At 39.2% G+C, this 27,418-nt stretch overlaps 2 protein-coding genes across 2 annotated transcripts; both read right to left on the bottom strand.

Annotated features, from left to right (window-relative positions):
• Positions 1-1,736: 1,736 nt before the first annotated feature.
• LOC134650914 (uncharacterized) lies at positions 1,737-21,856 on the bottom strand. The gene is made up of 2 exons (XM_063505868.1): positions 21,585-21,856; positions 1,737-3,066 (listed from the first exon to the last, which is right to left on the bottom strand). Exons 1-2 carry the CDS (start codon positions 21,615-21,617, stop codon positions 1,795-1,797), a joined length of 1,305 nt encoding a protein of 434 aa, XP_063361938.1. The 5' UTR covers positions 21,618-21,856; the 3' UTR covers positions 1,737-1,794.
• A 320-nt stretch (positions 21,857-22,176) lies between these two features.
• Positions 22,177-24,036, bottom strand: LOC134654217 (uncharacterized). The gene is made up of 3 exons (XM_063509690.1): positions 23,923-24,036; positions 23,261-23,583; positions 22,177-22,567 (listed from the first exon to the last, which is right to left on the bottom strand). The coding sequence occupies exons 1-3, from the start codon at positions 23,972-23,974 to the stop codon at positions 22,478-22,480; spliced, it is 465 nt and encodes a 154-aa protein (XP_063365760.1). The 5' UTR covers positions 23,975-24,036; the 3' UTR covers positions 22,177-22,477.
• Between the last annotated feature and the right edge of the window lie 3,382 nt (positions 24,037-27,418).

Below are 27,418 nucleotides of genomic sequence, written 5' to 3'. Positions count from 1 at the left end.
ATCATGAGCCTGACTGTACAATGATCATTGTCTATGAAAATGAAAATGAAAAATTATTTATTTAGGTAAATGTTTCGTTTTAACAATACAGTTAATGGAGTCTCCTAGTAAGTAAAATATACCTGTGACAGGAGACCCCGCTCTTCCCAGCCAACATTTTCGTTCTATTAGCTGATTATGCTAGCTAAATAGTATTTAATCAAAATGTTTAAGCTCATTTTTGTAAGCTTGTGATTAATCCTACCATACCTAAACATAAATTAATTTTACTAGAATAACTTACCTACCTAAGTATGATTATTGATTATTTATCGTATTAATAAATTTAATTTTGACTCCCTATATCTTCGTTATTATTTCATTCCTATGATACAAACAGTTCGCAGTTTTTGTTAGGTATATAAAAAATATGTTTTTAAGCTAACTTTGCACCGATTTCAATAAAACAAAGTGAGAGGGTGTCATTATAAACGTTATATTGTCAGGTTACAACCTAAACTCACTAATTAAGAGGTAACAACTAAAACTCACTACGGTAGGAATCACTATCACATGTTAAGAGCCAGAGTGAACCGAGCTAGTAGCAACATAAGGTACATTTTTGTGTTTTTTTTTTGCAATTAGTGGATTTTGGTTGTCACCTGACGATAGTTTCATAGAAATTTAATATTGCTACACTTTGCCAATGCCGTGCAGAGTTAGCTTAGTCCGACTCTAACAGGCACCACGGGAAAAAGAAAAGACTAACTTTTTCTTTCATATTTATTGGTTTCATTTGACTGTTCTTAAACTACCTACTTATTTTACAAAAAGGAAGGATAAAGAAAGGTTACATTTAAGTTTGATCGCCTCCTTGATCAGATCACAATTTTCTAGCATACCTACTTACGGCTATCTTAGTCTAAGGCAGAGAATTAAGAAATGAAGTTCCATGAAAAACATTTTATTCATTGTGGAATGAATGTTAGGTATGACTTTACTAATAAGTTACATTAAAATCTATAAACATGTGAAAGCTATCTATTTCTTATTTACTTAACCTATGTATTTAAAAAATGGCACAATTACTACTCACGTATGCTCACGTAACTTTTGTCTGGGTTCACAAGGTTATGAGAGCGAATGTTTGTGCAATTTTTAAATGAAATCTATAAACGTTAGTAAACTAAGGCGAATAACTATACTTATATTATATTGCTTTACAAATGCCAATATCTAACTGCATAATGTGAAATAAATACGTTACATGTTCACTGATAAAACAGCTGGACGATATAGAGTAGTTATCCTCACACGACCTAATGTGCAATATAATGTACATTCCATTTAAAAAAAAGTATGTTTTTATAAGTAATTGAGTGTGCAAAACAACAGGTAGAAAATTCATAAATGAAGGTCAGTCTTAATAATTTATTCAATATTAGTAGAAGCGTGGTGTTTGAGCAAAAACGGTTTATTTCAGTTCCAGCCGTCATTGTTATCAGTAGGTACTACTAAGTGATAACATTGACTTTTCAATCGTTTGACAAATTTGTAAAATCTAGCTCTATCAGTTCCTTTCGCAGTATGAAAAGAAATAAATAGGGCTAATTTTAACCGAGGTTTTTGGACCTACAGCGTGCCTATGTCATCTATAACCAATTGATATGAGACTTGCTCAAATATGGCATCATTGATTTTATACCTTTAAACTTTATTTGCTACTTTATTGTTCGAGTCAGTAGATCCTTCAAGCCCTAACAGTGGCACTCTGTAGATTTTTGTTAGTTGTCTAATTAGCGTTGTAATGTGTTATTAGAGCTGCAGGAACTTCATGAGTGCGTCGTAGATGAGGCGGGGGCTGGCGTCGCCGTCGGCGGTGTAGCGCACGCCGCGCAGCGCGCCGTCCTCGTTGCGCACCACGCCGTACTCGCCCACGATGAACCCGTCCGCCGTGCGCTCCTCCACGCGGTACTTGCGGTACTGCCGCCCCTCCACAACATACCCCACCTTGCAGCTGTCGTCTTTGCACTCTTGACCAGATTCTTGGACCCCATGGCTTTGACCATCCGTCAATACGCTGTCTTTCTCGTCGACTTCGTAGTTCTTTTCCGGCCCATGCTCCGGTTGTACAGTCGTCGTGCCTGTCGTGGTATCTACGACTACGGATGAAGGCGTTTGTGTGTCTTGCCACGGAGTAGGGTCCGGCGCTTCTTGCGGCGGCAGATTGAGCGAGGCGTGGGGACTGTAGAACTTCGCGGGTTCACTGTATATCTTCGCCGGTTCGCTGTACACTTTGGATGGCTCGCTGTAAACTTTCGCAGGCTCACTGTACACCTTTGCCGGTTCGCTGTAAAACTTGGCGGGTTCACTGTAAACTTGCGCTGGCTGACTGTATATCTTCGGTTGCTCGCTGTATATAGGCTGCTCCGGAAACGCTGGAGCCGGTTTGTGCTCTTTATAATTAGATATAGTTTTGGGCGTGTCGTGTAGTATATTAAAACTAACAGTTGTCAATCTCGGACCCTGCCCCCTTTCACTGAGTGACAGACCTTGAATATAATTTTGCGAGGGCGGCGAGAGCGCTACCGATCTACCTAATGGTATATTTGCAATCTCTTCCTGAATGTCATCGGTGATTTCTTTCACTTCGGCATTTAAGGGTTCGTTGGAGTCGTTCGTTAAGTGATGTTTGATTTGCAACTGGAATGGGTGGACTTGTTCTAGATGATGGGTTCCTTGAGCTTCTTTTTTCGAATGAAGTTGTTTGATGAACTCTATGTTGGCGCCTGCTAAGGATGGTGCGGGTTCTTCGAGAGTTTCGTTGCTGGGAGTGGTTGTTTCGATGGTCGCTATGGCGGGAGTTACAGAAGCAGTCTCGTGAGCGATCAGATCTTCCTCCGGTTCCAGGATTTCTATCTGCTTGCCCTTGCCTCTACCGACTGCGACCGAGGACGTAATGCTCACGGATATTACTTCGTCATTTTTCCTTTGGTCGGCGGGCTCGCTGGGCGCGTTGAGATCAACTTTTCCCTCTCCATTGTGGTCTTGCACTGGTCGCGAAGTCACAATCACCAACGGAAGAATCTGTAATGAGGACAGAATATGTATGAGTATATTTATGTACCTAATAGGTGTGCCTGGTTAGTTAAGACAAACCAATATAATAAACTGCATTGCTTCATCAATAATAATATTATAAATTTATTGCGTGAGTTTATCATAAATGATACATAATGTATTGATTTCATTGAATGCATGAGTTTTTTCAGTGCCAATAATTACCTAACTACATGAGTGTAGTGATAATACGAGTACGTATTATCTATTGTACACTAAACTATTTCAGATCTTGAACCAAATACGTTTTTACTAAACAATGGAAGATTTTGCAAACTCACTAAGTTGCACGCGTGTCTTTTAATACCGAGTGGCCATGAAGGTAAAAAAAAGTAATTATTACTTCAATATTGTTTGACAAGCGGCTATATCAAGTTTTTGACACTAAGTAGTTAGGTATAAGTGGAAATATAAATATGCAATACAAGTGCTTGTTAAATTCGTGGCGGAATTTAACGTGTTGTATGTTTTTAAGTTGTATTTAAGTAGCCTCATAACTATTAAACAATTAGCTACTGGGCTAGCTACACACTCATTTTATGATATTAAACATTATGACGCTTACCTAACTAATAATTTGCAAAAACAATTAAAATACCATAAATAAATCATTATATCTTTTAGGTCACGGAACACTTTGCCGGACCCCCTATTATGAATCTGTAAATGATCATTAATGAAGATACATGTTCCCTCCACGCTTTACTTGTAGTAGACTATGCCTCGAGCCTGATCTGGGGGAGGCCTATGTCCAGCAGTGGACGTCTTTCGGCTGATATGATGATGATGCCTCGAGCCGCACTACTTACCCATTTAAACCGTACTCTATTTTAGTACTAACCACAATTTTAAATGGGAGATAAGAACAGAGCGAATACCTTACCTACTCAGACAAAAGACTTAATTTAGGTATGTGAGGAACTTGTGGACCATAGGTAGTTGTAGTATTGGACTATAGTAGGATGGTTTTAAGGAACGCCTAAGTAATTCTACCATAATATATATTAACTACTTTGCATGCCGCCCTTTTCAGGTAAGACCAATTAATACGCTAAGATCAATAGTTATAATTACAACAATCATCTGCGCACACGAGGCGGATGCGTGTTGTACAATTACTGTCGGAAAAAAGTTACCGCGGCCTGACCTGCCAAGTATGCTGGCCGACAACTGAAAGTGGATTTATATGTAAAATGCTGACGTAAGCGCAGTGGGGTGTTAAACCGTGTTGATTAGCTGTTAAATTGCTTATAAGTTGCTACATTTGTAATGGCTCAAACTGTACGATCAATGTAACTGTCTGTATGCGCTTTTTACGATTGCGTGTAGACATTTTGCTCGATTATACCTAATGATTATTCATTAAGAAAATATTATACAGAGTTGAAAATATTATACTTGGTATGCACAGGTTATCCATTTTGTTTTTAAATCACGCATGATTACGTTAAATATGCATTTATTTAAACGGTTATAGAATGCCTAACTGCCCTAATTATTTCTTACTATGACTGGTAATAATCACTTGTCTTATTTATTTAATCAGACTAGATCTCAATTTTTGTATGAATGTACGAGTAGATATAAGTAGAAAGAGCATTATGAAATTTGACTTTAAATGATTTAATGATTGACTGAAAAGTTTCCGTGGGTTTTCGCACTTTCGAGTGTAAATGGGATGAGTCAGATAAGTTTTAGCATACCAAATTACATGCATTGGTAGTCTAGTTGCATGTTAAGTGGGTAAAATATTTTCCTGCTGGTTTCTTCATGCCAGCATAATATACAGACCTATTCTAGGAAAACCTTGACCGGTACGAATCAAATGATACTACTTAACCGACTTAATTAGGCATATGTTACGCTTTTAAAAATGTATGCCACATTTGATTGTGCTTATTATGATTGTACTGATTTTAATTTAACGATGTATAGGATACATATAGGTAGGTAAGTACTTAGGTAAACACTCTTTTTGTTTGGGCAGTCGTGTAAAAATAGGTTGCAATGGTACATAAAAAGGTAGATATAGTTTGTAGTTTATGTAAATCTTGGTACATAACATATATTTAGGAATTTTAAGATATAACATAATTACACATGGTTTACATTACACATACATTGAAGCGTTTTTTGCATATTTCGTAGCTATCGTGCGTTAAAAGCATATGCTGCATACTTCCGGATGTTGCCCCACTGATTAAGTTATTAAGACCACCATTAAGTAGGTGTTGTCTAGTGTCAAGAGTGTCAAGTTATGGTCCGGGAGTAGCGCCCGCGGCGGCCGCGTGGCGTCGATGACCGCCGCGGCCTTGCCACAAACACACCGTGCAGACAAGAACACGCGCTTTAAGGCCAGGCCACACCGCGGGTATGCGCAGTACAGCTTCGGCGATACAAGCCCCTTCCCTTGAGTAGGAGCTTCCTGACCAGGCGGTAAGAAATGGGTGCGACTTCATTATTGCTGACGAATTGGCGCTCAGGAAGAATTACTGCGTACTACGAGTAACCGTCTACACCGATTCTACACTACCAAGTCGATTATACTGGACAGGACTTAGGTAATAGCAGAACGTGAACTTTGATTAGCTGGTCGGGAGTAGCGCACCTACGCTACGCTGGCGTCCTCGACCGCCGCCGCGGCCTTGCTACAAATAGCGCATATGCATGCACACCATGCTGACACCGAGCGAGTCTCACGCGCTTGGCCGTTCTAACTTGGCGGTCAGTAGGTAGGTAATCGGCGTAGCATTGACGCGGATGCGTGGTGGAGGTGGACCCTGCAGGGAGCGTATCCTGAAGAAATACCGTGCACTGCCTGGACTTTACACGGCCAAGTCAATAAGAGGTTGGAATGAAGCGCGATTAGAAAGTACAGCAAGCTGCAAAACTGCATGGACACATTGTTAATGGAAATCATTCACAAAGTTGCCGAGCATTTTTGCAGCTCCCTGTCCATACCCACCACAGCGTATTTAAACCTAGGTGTGATAACTTTGATTAGTGTCAATATTAAAGTAAATGGTCTAGCTGGTAGCGCCCGCACCGGCGTCACTGACCGCCGCGGCCTTGCCGCGACAATCAGTGGGCACGCGCAGAAACTGAAGTAAGATCACGCACTAACTCTGTAATGTATACGTGCTTACCGGTGTCTACTGTCTATTTTACTCCTGTGTAAAATAAATAGCAATGGGCACCTGTTTTTAAAGTGCTGTCATTACCATTGCCTTATCTATAGTACTTAGCATAATGTAGGTTGTGTCTGGTAAGGACGTAAGTACTTATACTAATTAAGCCTTTATTTGCTTGAATGCTTGGAGAACGCACTATTATTCTTTTATTTGGTAGACAGGATAGCCTTTAAATGCAGTTTTGCTATCTTAAATATAACTTGATAACTAAGCCGGATCCTATATCCTCTCTTTTTCAGCTGTGTCCGTCTGGGTGGAAAATCCCTTATGTATGAGTGTAACCACATTGTTGCACGTTTGCAAGCAGTGATCAGCCGCAGTCGTCTAAAGCCATTAGCCGTCTGTGGAAAATGTTACAGTAATTATGCAAGCAGCAGTTGTTTGCATAACCATTAGGAACATAACACGGCCGACATTAATTGTACTTTGCTATTGAACTTTGGTATGCAACATAGGCGTTAAACTCAACTTTATCCACTACGTAGTGTCAAAAATCTATTGCACGCATTCCTTTTTTTTGCGGTATAGGCCTGTAGAAAATTGTGTGAGATCGGCAGCAACTTTTTTATTTCATCTCTCACCCTAAAACCTTTCCAAATCTTTATATTCCGAACTCAACATTATTATAAAATATCATAAAATAGGTAACTAAGTAGTTACCTATTGACTTTTATGATCAGCGCTACGCAAGGATACGATTACAAAAAATGTTGTTTCGAGCCATTTTTTGCGAGATGGACACAAAATAACCTACTTAGACCATAACAAGGATAACGTCGTCAATTTGCCTTTTTATGAACACACTGTCTTACCCCGTCATTGGAATGTGTAGCAAAAACTAGCATTTCAACTGACAGAGCGCATTAATATTTGGTCCAGTACACCCACCGACAGCGGAAGTAACTTCACTCGGCCTTAGAAGGCTGTGAGCCTGTCTATTCACTAAGCTTTATCTCGACCAGGAGCGATACTAGTATATCTTGACCCTGACATTCGTAACAACAATGAGAAATCGGAAACAGACTTATGCTAGAAGTTTTGTGGAACAACAGCGTAACACGCCCAATGCGGCTGATGCACGAATTGGTATGTGGGTTACATATTTTATTCCTTTCCTAATTAACCTTTTATTGGCACGTCTACAAATCAAGGATAAAAGAAGGTGTTATTTAATAAAAGGTGTTAGAATGACGGTTAATAAAATATAAATAGTGTTTATATGATGTTAGTTGTAGTGTCAGTCGTTCCGTATTGCCATACCAAACAAGTAACGTAAGGAATAATGTTATATATTATGCAAGTGTATGGGTGTGTCTAGATGAAATAGATTTAACTGGTATGCCTACATACAATGTGTTAAATCCAAATGGCGCTACGACGGAAAATCAGACAAAATCTTTTTCGACATCGCCATACGAATGAATCATCCCAGAACTCGATATATATTTATACACTATACATATTTCGTTAGAGTACTTGAGTGGCGTGCAAGCGATTATAACAGCAAACATGCGCGCACGCCGCCGTGACAGTGAAAACCAGAAGGTTACAAATGTTACAATACAACGAATAACTCTCCCCAACTCGATTATGAACTGTATTTTACCGTAATAAAATCATTAATCCCGAGCGTTCTATGCTAGGTACAGGTACATCCTAGCAACGTGGGCAAACCTAATGAGCCATTAAGATTATACGCAAATAGATGTTTAGCAGCGTAACAACTTGGAATTTACGAAAAACTGGCATAGAGCTGGAAAATAAAAAACGTGCGCAATTTTTTTTCTAGACATGAGAAAATAGCAAATTATGATACCTATCTGCCATTTTAATTTGGCACACAAACACCCTGTACTATATTATATTTTCAAAACACGTTATTAGCTATCTAAATTGGTCTATAGAAAATAACATGTTAAAAATATTTCATAAAGCCATTCCTGTAACAATGTATATTTTAATATAGGACCTACTTATGACAATATTTTAGATTAAGTAACTTAAAGATGTTCGAACTTAGTTTATCAACGAGATCGATCGGCGGAAGGCGGCATCTTTGAGCGGCGCAGATTCATTCCACAAGTTAAATAGAGCGCAGGTCGGTAATTATAATTAAATATAGTTGGTTGGTATGGTTGGTTGGTTGGTATATGGTTGGTTGGTTGGTGGACTAATCTTATTCTCACAATCGACTTTATCGACTTCGATATGGTGAACTGCATTCTGCAGGAAAATTCATCAGAGTCAGGGGTTGTCCCTAATACATCGCGCTTATGGCAAGTTCACTCGAACTTTACTCGTACAAACGCGCGACATTTGTAGGTAGGTACTTACTTATCCTAACCAAATTGACAATCGCGCGACTCAAATTTAAAAGTCTGTTCCCGCGAATTTAGTTCGTAAGGTAATAAGATTTATATTTATCTAAACGAGTTAAGTATTGCTACCCACAAATTACTAAATAGCAATTATAGCTACAGTTAGTAATGAAAGTCATTAGGCGTTTTTTTTTGTTGTCCCCTACACTTTTTTTTCAAATTTGGGATTTTTTATGTTATTTCTACTCAGAATCACGAGCTCTTTCTATCCTAATAGGAGAAAAAAAGTGTCCTAAGGTTTTTATTTCCATTACGTCACCATTTTTCATAGACTTTGTATGGCGGTCGCGGAATGGAAAGATCGAAAAATGTATGGAAATTTTGGGACACTTTTTTTCTCCTATTAGGATAGAAAGAGCTCGTGATTGAAAAAATCCCAAATTGGCAAAAAAATGTGTAGGGGACAACAAAAAAAAACGCCCCATTACATGTACAACTCACGTAATAACACCTTTTGGACCTTGACACGGATTGATAGCGCCGGCGTACGAAGCATTCTGTTATCCTATCTACCTATTATCCCTTATCATACCTATTATCCCTAGATCCGGCTGCAATAATGATCAAGTTGTGCCTATTTTGCTCTATAAAATTATGCATGTTTGTGGAATCACTACATAGTATAAAACAAAGTCGCTTCCCGCTGTCTGTCTGTCTTGTCACCTCCCACTACCTACTTACTTACTTACTTAACTAACCATAATATAAACACCCCCTTTAGATTTACCCCTGAAATTTGGCCTTGTGATTTAGTCGTGATCGTCTAGTCTAGCGTTAGGACCCCTCGAAGTGAACCGCGGTACCCTAGGTTCTTTAATGAGTATCAGCTAAATTTTGGACTCTGATTTTATTTACAATTACCTGGACTTTGGGAAAAATATATTATGAAATTGGAAGCACATTTATTATGATGTTAACGAGTAACTTACTAGAATAATTTATTAAAATACAGAAATAGTACTGAAAGTTACCAGAATTTATTATTGTAATGTAAATGTTGTTATATTTTACTTCAAATAATGTTATTTAGGTAAATGCAGCATATATGATAATATGAATATAAAAGAAATATGTTTGGTAAAATGAGTTTAAAAATGGGGTTGGTAGAAGCCTGCCACAATCTATTAAGCCTCCGGGATAACATATGAGTAGCACTCCTGGGGTATGCCCATTTACACCCTAGCATTTCAAGTTAATATTATTAACTACCAGCTTCTATACGAAATATGCTACCCATACGCTCGATGCAGGATTGGGGGCTCCTAGTCCAATCAGCAAGGTCAATTGGAACTCCTACCCTACCTCTTTAGCCAGACGGGCTATGACCAACACTTCGGAACCTATGCGTACCTAGATGGCTATGGAAAGAAGTGTCAAAGTATCCATCAGTCATCAAAATTACTATTCTTTTTTATTTCAAAAACTAGGGATGCGAATCCCAATTCCATTCCCCAGAACTAAAATATAAACTGTATTTCTAGTCTTTTAGAAGTATAAACGAAGTACTAAGTTTATTTGTTAAACTATACTATATTTTATGAGACTGAAATATCAAGATGAGCATTATTTCACTCAAATTATCCTTTGGATTACTCTTGCCTGCCAAAGGTTCCCTAAAACAGCTAGTCGTCGATTTTCTATCTCCGAATAGACTGTGTTCCTAATCCCAACTTGATATTTAAGATTTTATTTTGTAAATACCTTAGAAACATGATTGTAATACTCAGTACCTCGTCTTTACACCAGAAAACCAGAATTTCATAAATAAAAATAGAGATAAGATACATTTATTATTTTCCCCAAATAAATTAAAATATTGGAAGATTTAAGCTATTGAAACCCTATACCTATTTACGCACAATCTTAGTATAGCGAGACCGTAGTTGAAATCCCTTAAAAAGAAAAATACATCAGTTTTACAGACCAAGACTAAAACGAACCCTAAATTCCGAATAATTGGTGTGTGAATTTACCCTAAACCTACCCTTGTCCCTACTCTAGTATAACCAAAGCACAGTTCGTACTTACCATCGACCTGGTACTTTGGAATATACGCAAGTGTATCCCTACTAAGAAGCTGTAAGAGTTCGGCGAGCGATTCCGAGAATGCAACCTAACAGCTCGTGGGCTTGTCTCCCCCCATGGCGGGTTGCACAGAGGCAGGGTGGCAACATGGGTAAGACAGGTCCCTATTATGTATATAAGTGGTATAAATAAATATATTTAATATACGAAGCCTCCAAATACTGTAGATTTCAAATGGGCCCAGATTACTCCGGATGGTGCGCATGTGACACCCCCACTATTCATCTAACAGCTGGACATTGGAGAGCTAAGGAGGGAGACGTTTTTCACCTTCTATGTTGGTAAAGAGAAGGTGCCAAGATAACCCTCATCTTGGAGCAAAAAGACTCCTAGACAGCTCACATTTAACACCGCAAGGGGTGAGCGGTCCAGCCGGACAAACAGTCAGTCCAAACAATGATCTGGTTTTAAACTATATAGCAAAAGACCCTAGTAAAACACTAAAATAACTAGGTTCTATTTTACGAACCAAACTCCACACAAAATTAAACTAACTAAACACAGAAGTGAAATTCCCTTAGACACCATTATCTAAGTTCAGTTTTATGACGATATTGTCTCCATAAAACCAAACACAGACACGTTTTCCAAGTCCCTGCTATGCAACGATATTGTCCCTGCATAACGTGACGGCACTTAGAAAACACAGTGTAGAAAACTTCACTATAACTACACACAGTAGCAAAGAATCCCCGCAATAGCCTAAGTTCAGCTTTACGACGATATTGTCCCCGTAAAACCAAACACAGACACGCTTTCCAAGCCCCTGTTATGCAACGATATTGTCCCTGCATAACGTCGCGGCACTTAGAAAAACACTGCGTAGGAAACTTCACTATATTTAAATCCCGTACACGGTAACAAAGAATCTCCACAAAAGTCTAAGATCAGCTTTACGACGATATTGTCCCCGTAAAACCAAACACAGACACCATTTCCATGTTTAAATTCACCAGGATAATTCCAAGCGAAAACAAACATAGTAACAGTAGTAGAGGAACTTTGCTCACCGAATATTAAACGCCCGAGAACCAGAGTCACTGCTAGTCCGATGGTTGAAGAATGAATCCATCGCTCGCGGCGCGCACCTGCCTTTTATACCCCTTACTGGCGACCTATTGGCGACACAATCGGCGACGTATTGGCGACGCAACGGCGACGTATTGGCGACCTGTTGGCGACAAGCGACGTAACGGCGACCTATTGGCGACATGCGACGTAACGGCGACCTATTGGCGACATGCGACGTATTGGCGACCTATTGACGACAGGCGGCATATTGGCGACCTATTAGCGACAGGCGACTCAACGGCGACCTATTGGCGACAGGCGACGTACTGGCGACATATTAGGGACCTATGGCTAGGGTCATAACAGTGACGTATTGGCGACATATCGGCGACATATCGGCGACATATCGGCGACATATCGGCGACATATCGGCGACATATCGGCGACATATCGGCGACATACCGGCGACATACCGGCGACATACCGGCGATATACCGGCGACATACCGGCGACATACCGGCGACATACCGGCGACATACCGGCGACATATTGGCGACATATTGGCGACATATTGGCGACATAACGGCGACATATTGGCGACATAACGGCGACATAACGGCGACATATTGGCGACATAACGGCGACATAACGGCGACATATTGGCGACATAACGGCGACATGTGACTTACTGGTGATCTTATGACACACTGGCGACCTATTGGCGACAGGCGACGTATTGGCGACCTATTGGCGACAGGCGACATATTGGCGACAGGCGACATATTGGCGACAGGCGACATATTGGCGACAGGCGACGTAACGGCGACATATTAGCGACAGGCGACGTATTGGCGACATATTGGCGACAGGCGACGTAACGGCGACATATTAGCGACAGGCGACGTATTGGCGACATATTGGCGACAGGCGCCGTAACGGCGACAGGCGACGTAACGGCGACATATTGGCGACAGGCGACATATTGGCGACAGGCGACGTAACGGCGACATATTAGCGACAGGCGACGTATTGGCGACAGGCGACGTAACGGCGACATATTAGCGACAGGCGACGTATTGGCGACATATTGGCGACAGGCCACGTAACGGCGACAGGCGACGTAACGGCGACATATTGGCGACAGGCGACGTAACGGCGACATATTGGCGACAGGCAACGTAACGGCGACATATTGGCGACAGGCGACATATTGGCGACCTATTGGCGTCAGGCGACGTAATGGCGACATATTGGCGACAGGCGACATATTGGCGACAGGCGACATATTGGCGACAGGCGACGTAACGGCGACAGGCGACGTAACGGCGACATATTAGCGACAGGCGACGTATTGGTGACATATTGGCGACAGGCGACGTAACGGCGACATATTAGCGACAGGCGACGTATTGGCGACGTATTGGCGACATATTGGCGACAGGCGACGTAACGACGACATATTGGCGACAGGCGACGTACTGGCGACATATTAGGGACCTATGGCTAGGGTCATAACAGTGACGTATTGGCGACATATCGGCGACATATTGGCGACATATCGGCGACACATTGGCGACATAACGGCGACATATTGGCGACATAACGGCGACATATTGGCGACATAACGGCGACATAGTGGCGACATAACGGCGACATAGTGGCGACATAACGGCGACATATTGGCGACCAATTGGCGACATACTAGCGACATGTAGAGACAACTGTTATTCTAAAAATACCAGGATACCAGAACCGAGGAAGAGGTGATTTGTCTCGTGGCGTGTGCCGACGCTTGCTTCGTGAAGAAAGATCCTAAGTCCTATTTTGTTTACTAAGCCATACGACCGTAATATTAAGGTTCACATTCGTAAAGTTCGATGTTACCAAGATCTATCCCTTTCCCGCTTGCGTTTTTAGAGAAAGACGGAGATATTTTCAATGACGTCTACGCACACATTCATAGGCAATAGTAGGGTAGTCAGTTTGAGTAGACTAAATTACAATAAAAGGGAACGTTTTATGGCTCCTCTACACGTACGAATTTGTAAGCATTATTTAACTTTGAGATACTTTTAGTTTCTTTCCGAAAAATACTCCCGTATTGAAGTACTTTATGTTTATTAGTAGCCAAACATAGCGGGAAATTTAAAATCTTACGAGTTTTGGATTGTTCGTATTAACGCTGTACTAGGAGTTCAGACTTCCGTACGACCGAACGTCAAACTGTCAATGTCATCCAAAGGTTCACGCATTTAGGTTAGTTTCAACTTGAGATGATTATCTTACGCAATTTATTAATCTAAATAGCGAAAATTTTATAGTGGGTTATATATTAAATGAAACCACAAGTGGTAAAATATGGAAATGTGTGCTTCAAGTTGTAATTGTTACATTATTCATTGGAATCATGTATGAAATACGCGACTGAAGGGGATTTTAGTATTCAAGGTATTTCTTTCTAGTTTCTGAGTTTTGTAATGACAATTTAAGGTTAATATTATGCAATAGGCATACGACCAGTCACAGTCTGTCTGTCTGTCTGTATGCTTAGATCTTTAAAACTACGCAACGGATTTTGATGCGGTTTTTAGGGTTCCGTAGCCAAATGGCAAAAAACGGAACCCTTATAGATTCGTCATGTCTGTCTGTCTGTCCGTCTGTCTGTCCGTCCGTATGTCACAGCCACTTTTCTCCGAAACTATAAGAACTATACTGTTGAAACTTGGTAAGTAGATGTATTCTGTGAACCGCATTAAGATTTTCACACAAAAATAGAAAAAAAACAATAAATTTTTGGGGTTCCCCATACTTCGAACTGAAACCCAAAAATTTTTCTTTCATCAAACCCATACGTGTGGGGTATCTATGGATAGGTCTTCAAAAATGATATTGAGGTTTCTAATATCATTTTTTTCTAAACTGAATAGTTTGCGCGAGAGACACATCCAAAATGGTAAAATGTGTGTCCCCCCCCCTGTAACTTCTAAAATAAGATAATGATAAAACTAAAAAAAATATATGATGTACATTACCATGTAAACTTCCACCGAAAATTGGTTTGAACGAGATCTAGTAAGTAGTTTTTTTTTATACGTCATAAATCGCCTAAATACGGAACCCTTCATGGGCGAGTCCGACTCGCACTTGGCCGCTTTTTAATAGATAGAGTGATTCAAGAGGAAGGTTTATGTATAATTTGTTAACCCATGCGAAGCCGGGGCGGGTCGCTAGTAAGTAATAAAGGAGCAAAGCAAGATTAACCAAAATGTCCTACGCACCAAACTATAATCATATATGTATATTCTTTTTTTTATGGAGCTCCGACTCCGACTCAACTAACATTTGGGAACTAATATGAATTCGACAAATCAAGATCAAAACGACAAAAAAAATCTCAAGTGCTTTGAGTCCTTTGCTTTAAGACTCGACAGTTTTTCTAACTCTAGTTATTAAGTCGGAACATCAGTTTTTATTGCAACTTGAGCCTTTTGTAAAGGCTCGAGTCCTTTAAAAATAAATCCGAAATTACGAACAATTTTTAGGGTTCCGTAGCCAAATGGCAAAAAACGGAACCCTTATAGATTCGTCATGTCTGTCTGTCTGTCCGTCTGTCCGTCTGTCCGTCTGTCCGTCTGTCCGTCTGTCTGTCCGTCCGTATGTCACAGCCACTTTTCTCCGAAACTATAAGAACTATACTGTTGAAACTTGGTAAGTAGATGTATTCTGTGAACCGCATTAAGATTTTCACACAAAAATAGAAAAAAAACAATAAATTTTTGGGGTTCCCCATACTTCGAACTGAAACTCAAAAATTTTTTTTTCATCAAACCCATACGTGTGGGGTATCTATGGATAGGTCTTCAAAAATGATATTGAGGTTTCTAATATCATTTTTTTCTAAACTGAATAGTTTGCGCGAGAGACACTTCCAAAGTGGTAAAATGTGTGTCCCCCCCCCTGTAACTTCTAAAATAAGAGAATGATAAAACTAAAAAAAATATATGATGTACATTACCATGTAAACTTCCACCGAAAATTGGTTTGAACGAGATCTAGTAAGTAGTTTTTTTTTATACGTCATAAATCGCCTAAATACGGAACCCTTCATGGGCGAGTCCGACTCGCACTTGGCCGCTTTTTTTCTAAAACGCAGTGAAATTAATGGGTTAATTAATTAATTAATTTAAATTGTAGACTCAAAAGATTCGCGTTCCTACCAACGCTACGTGTCAGTTGTCACCATACCAAATAAGTATAAGTATACTACCAAACAAAAGACATCAACGAACGAAGTAAAATCGCCTTAGTATAATAATATTAATCCTAGGCGTAGGATGTGCCGCCTCGCCCGCTGATTTTCCCAGTGCAGGGCAACTTATGGCGAGTTGTTGGGGAGTAGCGACCCCACGTACCCGAGGCTCTCTAGTCTCTACCCCTGGCCTGCCTCAGCCAACGGTCCAGAGTTGAGTCGTTTGTCGCCAGTAGCAACTAAAAATTCAAGTGAGTGAAACCGTTGTCGTCTAAGTATATGTTTAAAGACTTTAAAGTCCAGTGACACCACTCTACTCTCAGCCCTCACACCGGTATTGCCCTTGCGCCATCCTTCATGTCGCTTTTGGTGGGGGGCCATCTTGTTGTCTCCGCCGGAAATAAATTTATATAGGTACCATTTTAGTAGGTTTTACATCCCATAGACCAGTATTTAGTCCATTGCTTGCTCCCTATAGCCTAGTTCATTTTAGATTCCATCAACTTTCAATAGTCCTTACACCCTGGCGGGTGCTGCCTCTGAGTGCGTCCCATGACACGGGCAAGGGCGGTATCCGCTCGGTGTACTCCTGTCCAGGGCGATCATCATCTTTTAGTACCACTACAGCCCACTCCGCTCTTTATTTTGCGATGACATTTAAATGTTCCAGGCGCAAAGTTTATGGTTATCATCCTGGTAGTCTCAAAAAATCTCCGTCGACTGTCGACAGTATACATACCTACATATTACTCATATTAGTCTCGATCCTAAGGGAGGGCACTCAAGCACCCAGTCTATCTTGATTCTTGATGTACACTCACTCATCACTGTATCTGGATTACCTTGCATTTTACTTTTACTTCGCCATATTGGATGCGGTTCGCATTACACTACGTATCTAAAAACATAATTATTTCCGATAAAGAGTGTTTCTTGCGATAAAATAAAAGGCTTCGAAGGTCGCCCTGTACTGGCCCTTGTACGCGGAGATTATTGTGAGTTATTCACAATTGGAACTTTATTGCAGCTTTTCGAGTTATCGGAGTGAGGCAGTGACATTGACTTTCGTGGTTCGTGCAGTTATGTAATGCAACAGGTTCGAAGTGCAGCCGATAACGAGATCGAGAATGTCATTGTTTGCAACTCCAAGTTTATCGCGAATTTATATCGGGCAAAAGTCTGTCTGTCTGTTATTTTCCCGTGTAAACGACATATTAGTTAAAAGCTATAGAAGTCATATTTACATATGGTCAAAAATAATAGAAAGAGTAGGTAGTAGGTATTTACTTTAGTACGAATTTTAATGCCTTCTTACAGTCCTACATATAATATGTCCTAAGACAGCACGTGCAAAGGAATAATCGTAAGCGCTATACAAATGCAAAATAAATACAAAGTGCTGGAAAAGGTAAACTTATTACCTATTTTGTATTTCTAAAGCAGCTTAATTTGCTCTAAGCACGGTCCTGACCTTAAGCAAATTTAGCGCGTACTAATGTCTCCAATGTATCTATGGGGTAGACAGCTTAACAACTTTTACCCTTCGTAAAATAAACATATTAATACCTAGGTATATATTTGTACCCGTAGGTGTAATGCTTAACAATTTATGCTGTGAAATTACACCTACAACACTAATGGGATGTTAATGCTGACATTTATAAACTTTATATTATCATAAGAAATAAAAGGTATTAAATTTCACTTTTAATATAACTTGTAGGTCACCCGCTCTGGTTTATAAATATAAATCTGAAATATTGTACATAATTAAACGCACAATTGATGTTTCAATTCCAACATATCATTAAGAATATATTTCTTTGTCCCTGTTTTTACTGCATTTATGCATTAAACCACAGGGCTAGGAGGGGTGCGGTGGGGAAACCAGTTCTGATTTACCAGATCGTGCGGTATTTTAAAGTGCATGCAAATAAATCGGCCGATGATAACGAACTTGATCACCGCACAAAGAAATGCAGGGCGGTCATTGCAGTAGCTTAGTCTGGGGGCCTATTTGACTCAATAAATTGACGGAACAGGACGTGGCTATTAAATATTGCAAATATTGCAATTCGATACTTCCTCTTATGGTCAATCGCTTTTCAAAATTTGAAGGTCGATAAAAGTAGACAGATATTGCTAATAATTTATTTAGGTACATACTTATGCACTTTCATTTTACCACTGTATGAGCAACTTGAAGTGTGCTTTACTTATGTACTTACTATCAAATATGGGATAAGAGTTTAGTGCCTGAGCCCGCTCCTATTGTCACGCAATGTTAATTTTATATATGTATTTTGTTACACATACCTTCTATTTTGGTTTGGCAATAAATGGTTCCTTATTCTTATACGATACATATGACCTTATTTCTAACCAAACTTCTTGGGCGATATTCGCATTTGATCAAAAATTACAAAACTTGATTTAACGCGTGAGTTTGAGATATCAGAGCCCAGATAATCGATAAATTTCAATCTCTGAAATGCAATAAAACATAAATCGATACATTGGCCGGCTCGCATCGCATGTGCTTGTGCATGTGGGTGCAGAGTAAAGTGTAACAGGAAGTAAGTAGACCAGTTTCGCCCTGCGCGCGCGGTGCCGCATCGCTCGATCCAGTTTGATAAAGATCACACTGACATTTGAGGGTTTAAGCACCCCGTATTAAGTACAGGCCCTGCCTAGTGCCTAATATACACAGAATAATAGGTAATTGGTTATTGTGTATGGAAACATAGAAAAATATCACGTTTTCCCTGCTTTTTACTTTGAGAGAATCATCTAAGTACATAGTAGGTAATTACTTATTAGTTTAACTACTACTTAATTTAAATCCAATTCTTGTTATTACCATTGACCATTCCATTCTATGTGTGGATTAGCTCTGGATGGAAATGGAACTTTAATTTACCTAATACCACTTACCTCAGGCGGTTTGGTAAAGAAGTTTTACGGTAATTTTATAGTAGAAGGCAGAGTTTTGGGACTGAAATTGGTTTTAATGTTACATTTTTACTTATCTATTTGAAATAATACCTACCTACCTACAAATTAGCTTCATGCCTTGAACTAGTCCCTAGCTGACAAACCGCCTGATTTAAACGGTAGACTATAGCATATAAATGTGGATTTCCATCAGAGAAGGGAACTTAATGCTCCATTGCATAAGGACTCTTATCTGATGAAAAGCCACAACTATACTTGCGCACATTATTTCTCGTTATTATTTAAACATTTTATTCGATCCACGAGACGTGTAAAGGGATAATTGGACTTAAATATTGATTGTAGGTACCTATCGAACGTATCAACTGATCGTAAGTAGGTGTTCTGACTCAGTAATCAGTAATTAGCCGGGTAAGCCATGTACTGTACGATATAAAATATTAAACGAAGGGTTTAAAGGTACATATGTTGAATTTTAATATCTTCATTTAAGTATCTCACCGCGCAATAACATCCATACATACGTACTTAATACTTGTACCTGGGGAGTGAATTGCCATTATTTAGGTATGAGACTTTAAGAGTATTCATTATACCTACTTACTAGTAAGTACTATTATTTTGGTGACCATTTTTGTAGAAATATCAATAGATACTGCAGCATTTTAATAATGGCCAATGTGCTACTAATTGTAACGTAACGATATTAGTATTGTGTGTCTCGTGTAAGAATTGCAGTTTTACACACGTTATGGATACCTATACCTACAAATAGCGGCGTTAGTGATGGTTTTGTAACAATTTATAATATTATGTCAATGTGTCAAATAGGGTAAGGATATTTTGCGCTTTCAGTTTCACCTTATCTAGTTCTACACGCAAAGACATTAATAGTATGTACATAGACTACATAGTACCTACGCCAAAGCAAATCGTATATCCCACACTTTTAAAAACCTAAACATAAATGCAGCCTTTTGGAACAATAAAAACAATCAATCTCGTGTAATGGAGGCGAGCTATAACACAAGGTTTGTCATGTCAAGAGCTGTCAATAAACGATACGGAATTTAGCAATGACAACCACTATTACCCAGTGAATGGGCATTTGTATGCTGTCACCCTAGCAGTTACCCTTACATTTGGCGGTTACCTCATAATAATAAGTAACGGTAATGGTAGTAACGGTTAGATCACAGCATGCAGGGCTGACCAAGGCTGTAGTTTTTCATAATGTACCGCACTGATTACTGATAAAGTGCGCCTTCCTATGACCATAGCCACTTATCTTTGATACGAGTAGAAAATTAAATAAACAAGAAATATTTAACCATTTAGCAACATAATCCTAAAAGGTCGGCAACGCGCATGTAACACCTCTGGAGTTGCAGGCGTCCATAGGCTACGGTGACTGCTTACCATCAGGTGGCCCGTATGCTTGTTTGCCACCGATGTGGTATAAAAAAAATCCGCAGTCAGAAATAGGTAAACATGCGAACTGTTGAAATGAAATTACCTAATTTTATAGTTTAAAAATTAGGCAAGTGTATACTTCGTTAGGTAGACCATTTTAAAAACTTCGTCCGCTTAAATATCTTTTTTTTTTTAGTTAACTGTACCTTCCTATAATGTAGCAAAGAAACGCACACTCTCCCCAATAACGTAAACTAGTTACAAGGCTAGGGTGCGGATTCCTATGACCTATTTTTTTTAAACACGTCCTTTATCCTATTCCCTATTCAAACAGGTGTTCATGGCCCGACATTTTAAACGCCTCGCAATGTATGACAAATATTTAACCATAATTATGTGTATTATGTATTAGTAAATAGGTACGACCTAGGTACTTTTGAATTAAGTATACGTATGCAATTATTCCCGCGCCTGCAAAATATAGTACAAGCTAGTTATCCTCATAATACTTATGTGCATTTAATTGTAACAGAGTAGGCAATAATCGGCTGGACGCAGCTGAATAAACCGTTTTTAAACATGTAATTGTAACTAATTACGGAACCTTGTGCAGACAAAGTAGGTGGCTGCTAGCCTTAAAGAATGAAATTAAACGCTTAGGAGTAAAGAGCTATATAGGTCCGTAAAAAATCCCTACTGTATATTACAATATACAATACATATACAATATTATAAATGCGAATACTTTTGACATTATATCAATGCAAATACAATTAAATATCCCCGTTTACTACCGGTAGGTAAAGTGTGTGCGGTAAGAGAAAAGTCTGAACTCTTTCCGCACACACTCTAGTCATAATTTCTAATTTACCCATACTCCTCGGGTAAAATGTTCTTTAGGTATGGTGTCCGAAAGTAATAAACTCTTCGCCTTACGTTGCAAACAAATCATCGACTGCAAACGAATCACTATAGGTATAGCTTATACCTACTATTCGAATATAAGTAACATTGTTTTTGCATTAATTTTACATTAGCAGTACATATAAAGAATCGTAATTAGTAAATGAAATTAAGGTTTGCCAGGTTATAAAATGTTGGTTATTTCCGGCATTTTTCAATAGGTACAACAGCGAATACTTCTGAGAACGTTTCCTGATCCGTGTACCTATAAAATAACAAAAATTAACTTTTGATCCATACCAGCAACAACATCCACGTGGTTTTGTCCCTCATCTCGCCTCGGCAGCACTAACTCCTGGCAACTACTGGATCGACAGCGCCATGTCCACTCTCTCGGGCAAATATAACAAAGGCATCTCGCAAAACTATCCTACTATCAGTCCAAAAGTCCGCGGCTCCAGCACTTGGTACAACTAAGCGAAGTCTTCAAGCCCTATATTCGGTTTTCGAACTGGGGAAGCGGTTCGCTTCTAGTACGCGAGTGCTTCGCGCGCGCGCTACGGCCAACTACGCCGCTCGACAATCCGCGGTGACCTTCCCAATTAAGAATTAATTCATTAATGCACTTTCTTATGACACGGCTCTAGCCACGAGAGAAAAACATTATAATACAATAAACTTTATTAATAACGCAGACATTTTTACATTCTTTACATTTTTTTTGTTAAAATTTTTGAAAACCAAAATATAAATAGGCATATCTAAATTACAACAAATTAAAAGTATATTGTTGAATTTTGATAGTTAGTATGTCTACTCTGTCTTCTTATAGTAAAGAAGAAGAGAGAAGAACTGGAAATAATTACGACTGTATATACATAGGTACCTATTTACATTATTCGATCAAAATCAGTATATCAGAGCCTAACGTCAACATCGAAAAATCGAAAATCGTTATCTGTCTTCCTATCGCTCTTTCATGTTTGAGCGACAGAGACGAAGATAACGTTTTTCTACTTTTCGATCTTGGCGGTGTATTAGGCCCTCTGGTCTAAAATGACGCCTTCCTTAGGTGACGCCCCGCCAGCGCTTTGCACCACCTATATTCCGGATTTGGTCTCCAGTCTCATACGTACGCTCACCCGGAGACCAATACAGGAGGCTAATCGAATGCAGGCTCGGCTTCTATGGAGTTAGTTTCCGTAGTAAGGGTCGTGGGGGTAGGCGGGCGCGGGCGCCGCGTACTGCGGCTCGTACTGGGGCTGCGGGGGGTAGGCAGGGGCCTGAAACAATTGAATTTAGTATTTTATAAAAATTAAGCTTTCTTTTCTTTTGAATCTTAAAAACTCAAAAACAAAAAACCGGCCATGTGCGAGTTGGACTCGCGTTCCAAGGGTTCCGTACAATATTTGAGATTCCTACAATGAGCTCTTTCATTTGATATGTAACGCGATACAGTTTGAAAAACTTTATTTTTAAATTTTCTCATTTACCCCCCAAAAATGGCCTCCATATTTAAAATTCTTCTTTGGGTCACAAACTTACATATGTGTGCCAAATTTCAACTTAATTGGTCCAGTAGTTTCGGAGAAAATAGGCTGTGACAGACGGACAGCCAGACGCACAAGTGATCCTATAAGATAAGGGTTCCGTTTTTTCTTGAGGTACGGAACCCTAAAAATGTAGTAGCTATCGGAATGACAGATGCTACGAAAAGTCACGTGACTATTTCGATCCTTTCGACTGTCGTTTTCTATCAACGATTGTCATCTTGGCTAGGCCCCAAGGCAAGGTCACTCGTAATTATATTGTTGCCAACCAGACTTTCGGTTTTTTAATAGATGGAGTGATTCAAGAGGAAGGTTTATGTTAACCCGTGCGAAGCCGGGGCGGGTCGCTAGTCTACCTATAAGTAATGATTGAGTTGATATCAGTCACAATCTGTTAGATAAAAATACAAACAAACAAGTTGTCACCTGAGGATAGCTTTGATAGCTCGGCTTCTTCTTCTCCACCACCAGTTCTATCGGCTTCTTCTTCAAATGGAACTCCAAAAGCTCTTTCAGCTTCAGCTTGGTGGTGAGCACGTTCGCCGCCAGGGCTTTGTCGAAGGCCTTGAGTTCTCTAATCTTGGCCTTGATGGCCCAGAGGCCGTCCTTGAGCAGGTCCAGCTTGCCTAGCTCCAGGTCTTCCTCCTGGTACTCGTCGTGGTCGTAAGAGGGCGTGTCGTAGGCGGCGCGGTAAAGTTGCTGCTCCTCGGAGTCGAGCTCGGCGAAGCGGGGCACGTGCCGGGTTAACACTGGAATGTTTAGGGGTTGAATGATACCGTCTATCCTCGTAAGGCCCACCATACAAAATTTTCCTATTTTAATTTGAAGTGATGAAGATGTTAAAGTCAGAAGGTATAATAAATGGGTAATCATTAGATAGATTTTATATCATTATAATATTTACTTGGTGAATATATGCGCAAAATACAAAAAAAAACTGCTCGCGTAAAAGTTACAAAGAAGAACTGTAGGAAAGCATATTGAATAAGTACCTAAATACCTACCTAGTTTATTTTCTGCTTAGGAAATTCTTACTTATTTAGTAAACAGATTCTCGTATCGTTAACGTAAACGTAAATGGTATTTACCTGGACTGAGCACCAACACCAGACAAATAGTGTACCGCAACATTTTCAACATGTAGAAAGCACCACGTCACCGCACCAGACTAGGCGGAATGTGAACGAATTGCAATGGACGTTCGCGACGGCAATGGCACCAGCGTTTGTTTCTACCCTCACATTTCAACAACCTCGAAGATATCGGTCACCCTACCCGCGACTATAGCAATTACCTATCAACATAAAATAAACTTAAACTAAACATAGAAACGATTATTTAAACCGGGTCAATCTTAATCGCATCCGCGCGTGTTGGAAGGTCCGCCCCCTGTAATCAGTGTGATATATAATGGAAAATTCAAACTTGACATTACTACTGCACGCCAGTAAGCGGAGCTGCCCCCTATGCAGCATAATATGCTGGAATGATAAAGAATAATAATATATTATATATAAGTAGTTCGTCGTTAGGTATTAATAAGTAAAGAGGCCGTAAAGTAGGCAACCGGGTCGTGATCACTATTTATACTTGGTCAACCAGATCTTGTCAGTAGAAAAAGGCGGCAAATTTGAAAGATGTAGGCGCGAAGGGATATCGTCTCATAGAAAATTTGAATTTCGCGCCTTTTTCTACTGACAAGATTTGGTTGACCATCTATAGTAGGTACATATTTACTTTATTTTATCTGCTTAACCACATCGCTGGTGGTGCAGCGTCAAGTTTAATCAATCGGTAAATCTGGTAAGATGTTATTTTAAATGCATCTTATCGCTGTTTCAATCACCAATATCCTTCAGAAAGGTGTTGGGAGAAATAAAAGAATATAAACATGATACATTACTTATATTTTTTATCATAACTTCTCATCTTTGGTTTGTCAGTTTTAAATAATAACAGGTAACGAGTCTGCGAAGAGCGTGACTTACACCGCACCCATACATTTAATAAGATAGCGAGATTAAAGATAAATGAGTGCGCTTATATTTTAGCATTTATTCAATATTTTAATACCCATATAGGTACTGTGAGATCTTTTTTTAGACGAGCTACAAATAATCTTGTAAGGGATTTTTCATATATGCACGTAAAACAAAATGTAGGTACTTATAGTTAGTTTTTTTAGCATTAGAAATAAGGTAAACAATCTTGATGTGTCTTTTAATTGAAAAACACATTTTAAAAGTAAGTTACGGCAAATATGTAACAATTATGAATCTAATACTCGATCATTTATATTCTTCTGCTTTCATAAGCAATAGTTTTTGATTTTTAAAAAGCGTTTTTCAATTAAAAGACATGTCAAGATCGCTGATCTTCTTGCAAGTTCTTTCTAATGCAAAAAAAACCCGGCCAAGTGCGAGTCGGACTCGCGCACGGAGGGTTCCGCACCATCAACAAAAAATAGAGCAAAACAAGCAAAAAAAACGGTCACCCATCCAAGTACTGACCCCGCCCGACGTTGCTTAACTTCGGTCAAAAATCACGTTTGTTGTATGGGAGCCCCACTTAAATCTTTATTTTATTCTGTTTTTAGTATTTGTTGTTATAGCGGCAACAGAAATATATCATCTGTGAAAATTTCAACTTTCTAGCTATCACGGTTCGTGAGATACAGCCTGGTGACAGACGGACGGACGGACGGACGGACGGACAGCGGAGTCTTAGTAATAGGGTCCCGTTTTTACCCTTTGGGTACGGAACCCTAAAAACGAACTATAAATCAATCTAATATGTTTGAAGTACCAGACCAGACTTATTTTGAACACATTATATTTTAGGGACAGGTGATACCTCTGTACTTATACAGGGTGTCCCAAGAAGTAGTGATATACTGAAGCTGGGAGGTAGAGGACCTAGAGGGCTATCTGAATCACCCCCATGTATGTTCCGCGATTTTTCGTATTTTCGGAGTTATGATTTTTTTTAATTTTTCACCTATCGCCGAGTACGATGAGATTTTTATTTATGGTGACGTGAATTATTGCGGTAGATGCTTGATTTTTTTTGTGTGCTACGCTGATAGATAGGCCAATTCAGTATGGTAACATTTACTATCGTTAGATCTTTGAATGGAATTAAAAAAAAAATTAATGCCAAGAAAGATAAAATTACCCAGTATGTTCACAACTTCAAGGGCGCTTAGAAAAATAAAACATACTGGGTAATTTTATCTTTCTTGGCATTAAATTTTTTTTTAATTCCATTCAGAGATCTAACGACAGTAAATGTTACCATACTGAATTGGCCTATCTAACAGCTTAGCACACAAAAAAAATCAAGCATCTACCGCAATAATTCACGTCACCATAAATAAAAAACTCATCGTACTCGGCGATAGGTGAAAAATTAAAAAAAAATCATAACTCCGAAAATACGAAAAATCGCGGAACATACATGGGGGTGATTCAGATAGCCCTCTAGGTCCTCTACCTTCCAGCTTCAGTATATCACTACTTCTTGGGACACCCTGTATAAATGTATATAACAACTTACAATTTAAACGGCTTAAGTAAGTATGTATTACGAAATATAGGTAGGTACGTAGGTATGCTTTTTACTAATTAACATTTTATACACGTAATACTTACTTATAACAATACGCCCGATACCTTTAACCTTAATGTACAAATGAAATAATAAAGTTAAAAGTGGTTTAACATTATTTTTTTATCGAATGTTTCAACAACCGAGATGTGGAAGACTGGTAACACAATAGCAATTAAGTACCTAACACCAAACTGAACAACCACTTTTAGTTGCATCCTGTCATATTGAGATCAAATTTGCAGAGTAATTACTGCAATTAAACTAAATTCACACTACATTATAATTACATAGGTACCTACGATAATTTATAATGCGCGCAATTGAACAGGTCACACAGATCCTCGTTCTTGAATGGAATTCTGTGCTTTTCTAACATTTCCAAGGGGACTTAGTGTCTTTTCTCAAGGAACAAAGAACGCCATAAACTATGTATGTATATTACTTGAATCAGAGACCTTAAGTCTACAGTTGTGACTTAGCCGCATACCAGGCAGCGGCCTACGCAAGGCAAACCAGTGAAATTACTTTTTAACAGCAACTACCATTAGGCACCAAAAAATAAATTGGCTGCATTAATTACACTTGATTCCCTAAATATACACCTGCCAGTAATTGCCTAACCCATTAGGTTCCGGTGAAAAAAAAAGACGAATGCTTACTGATGATTACATATTGACATTGTATGAAAGCGTGATACTTGTAGGTAATAATAATAATAAAAAAATAAATAAATAATAAATAAATATTATAGGACATTATTACACAAATTGACTAAGCCCCACGGTAAGCTCAAGAAAGCTTGTGTTGTGGGTACTCAGACAACGATATATATAATTATACAAATACTTAAATACATAGAAAACAACCATGACTCAGGAACAAATATCTGTGCTCATCACACAAATAAATGCCCTTACTGGGATTCGAACCCAGGACCGCGGCTTCACAGGCAGGGTCACTACCCACTAGGCCAGA

This window comes from Cydia amplana, chromosome 1, assembly GCF_948474715.1.
Source record: "Cydia amplana chromosome 1, ilCydAmpl1.1, whole genome shotgun sequence".
In the NCBI taxonomy this organism is placed as follows: domain Eukaryota; kingdom Metazoa; phylum Arthropoda; class Insecta; order Lepidoptera; family Tortricidae; genus Cydia; species Cydia amplana.
The sequence above is the reverse complement of the archived record's forward strand: the minus strand, read 5'-3'. Positions and strand labels throughout refer to the sequence as shown.

Excerpts from the sequence above, each read along its gene's own strand:
- LOC134650914 (XM_063505868.1), bottom strand. The coding sequence starts at position 21,617 with ATGAGGGACAAAACCACGTGGATGTTGTTGCTG. Across the intron at positions 3,067-21,584 it reads CCACGTGGATGTTGTTGCTG|ATTCTTCCGTTGGTGATTGT; the intron begins GTATGGATCAAA and ends TCCTCATTACAG.
- LOC134654217 (XM_063509690.1), bottom strand. The coding sequence starts at position 23,974 with ATGTTGAAAATGTTGCGGTACACTATTTGTCTGGTGTTGGTGCTCAGT. Across the intron at positions 23,584-23,922 it reads GGTGTTGGTGCTCAGTCCAG|TGTTAACCCGGCACGTGCCC; the intron begins GTAAATACCATT and ends TAAACATTCCAG. Across the intron at positions 22,568-23,260 it reads GCTATCAAAGCTATCCTCAG|GCCCCTGCCTACCCCCCGCA; the intron begins GTGACAACTTGT and ends CAATTGTTTCAG.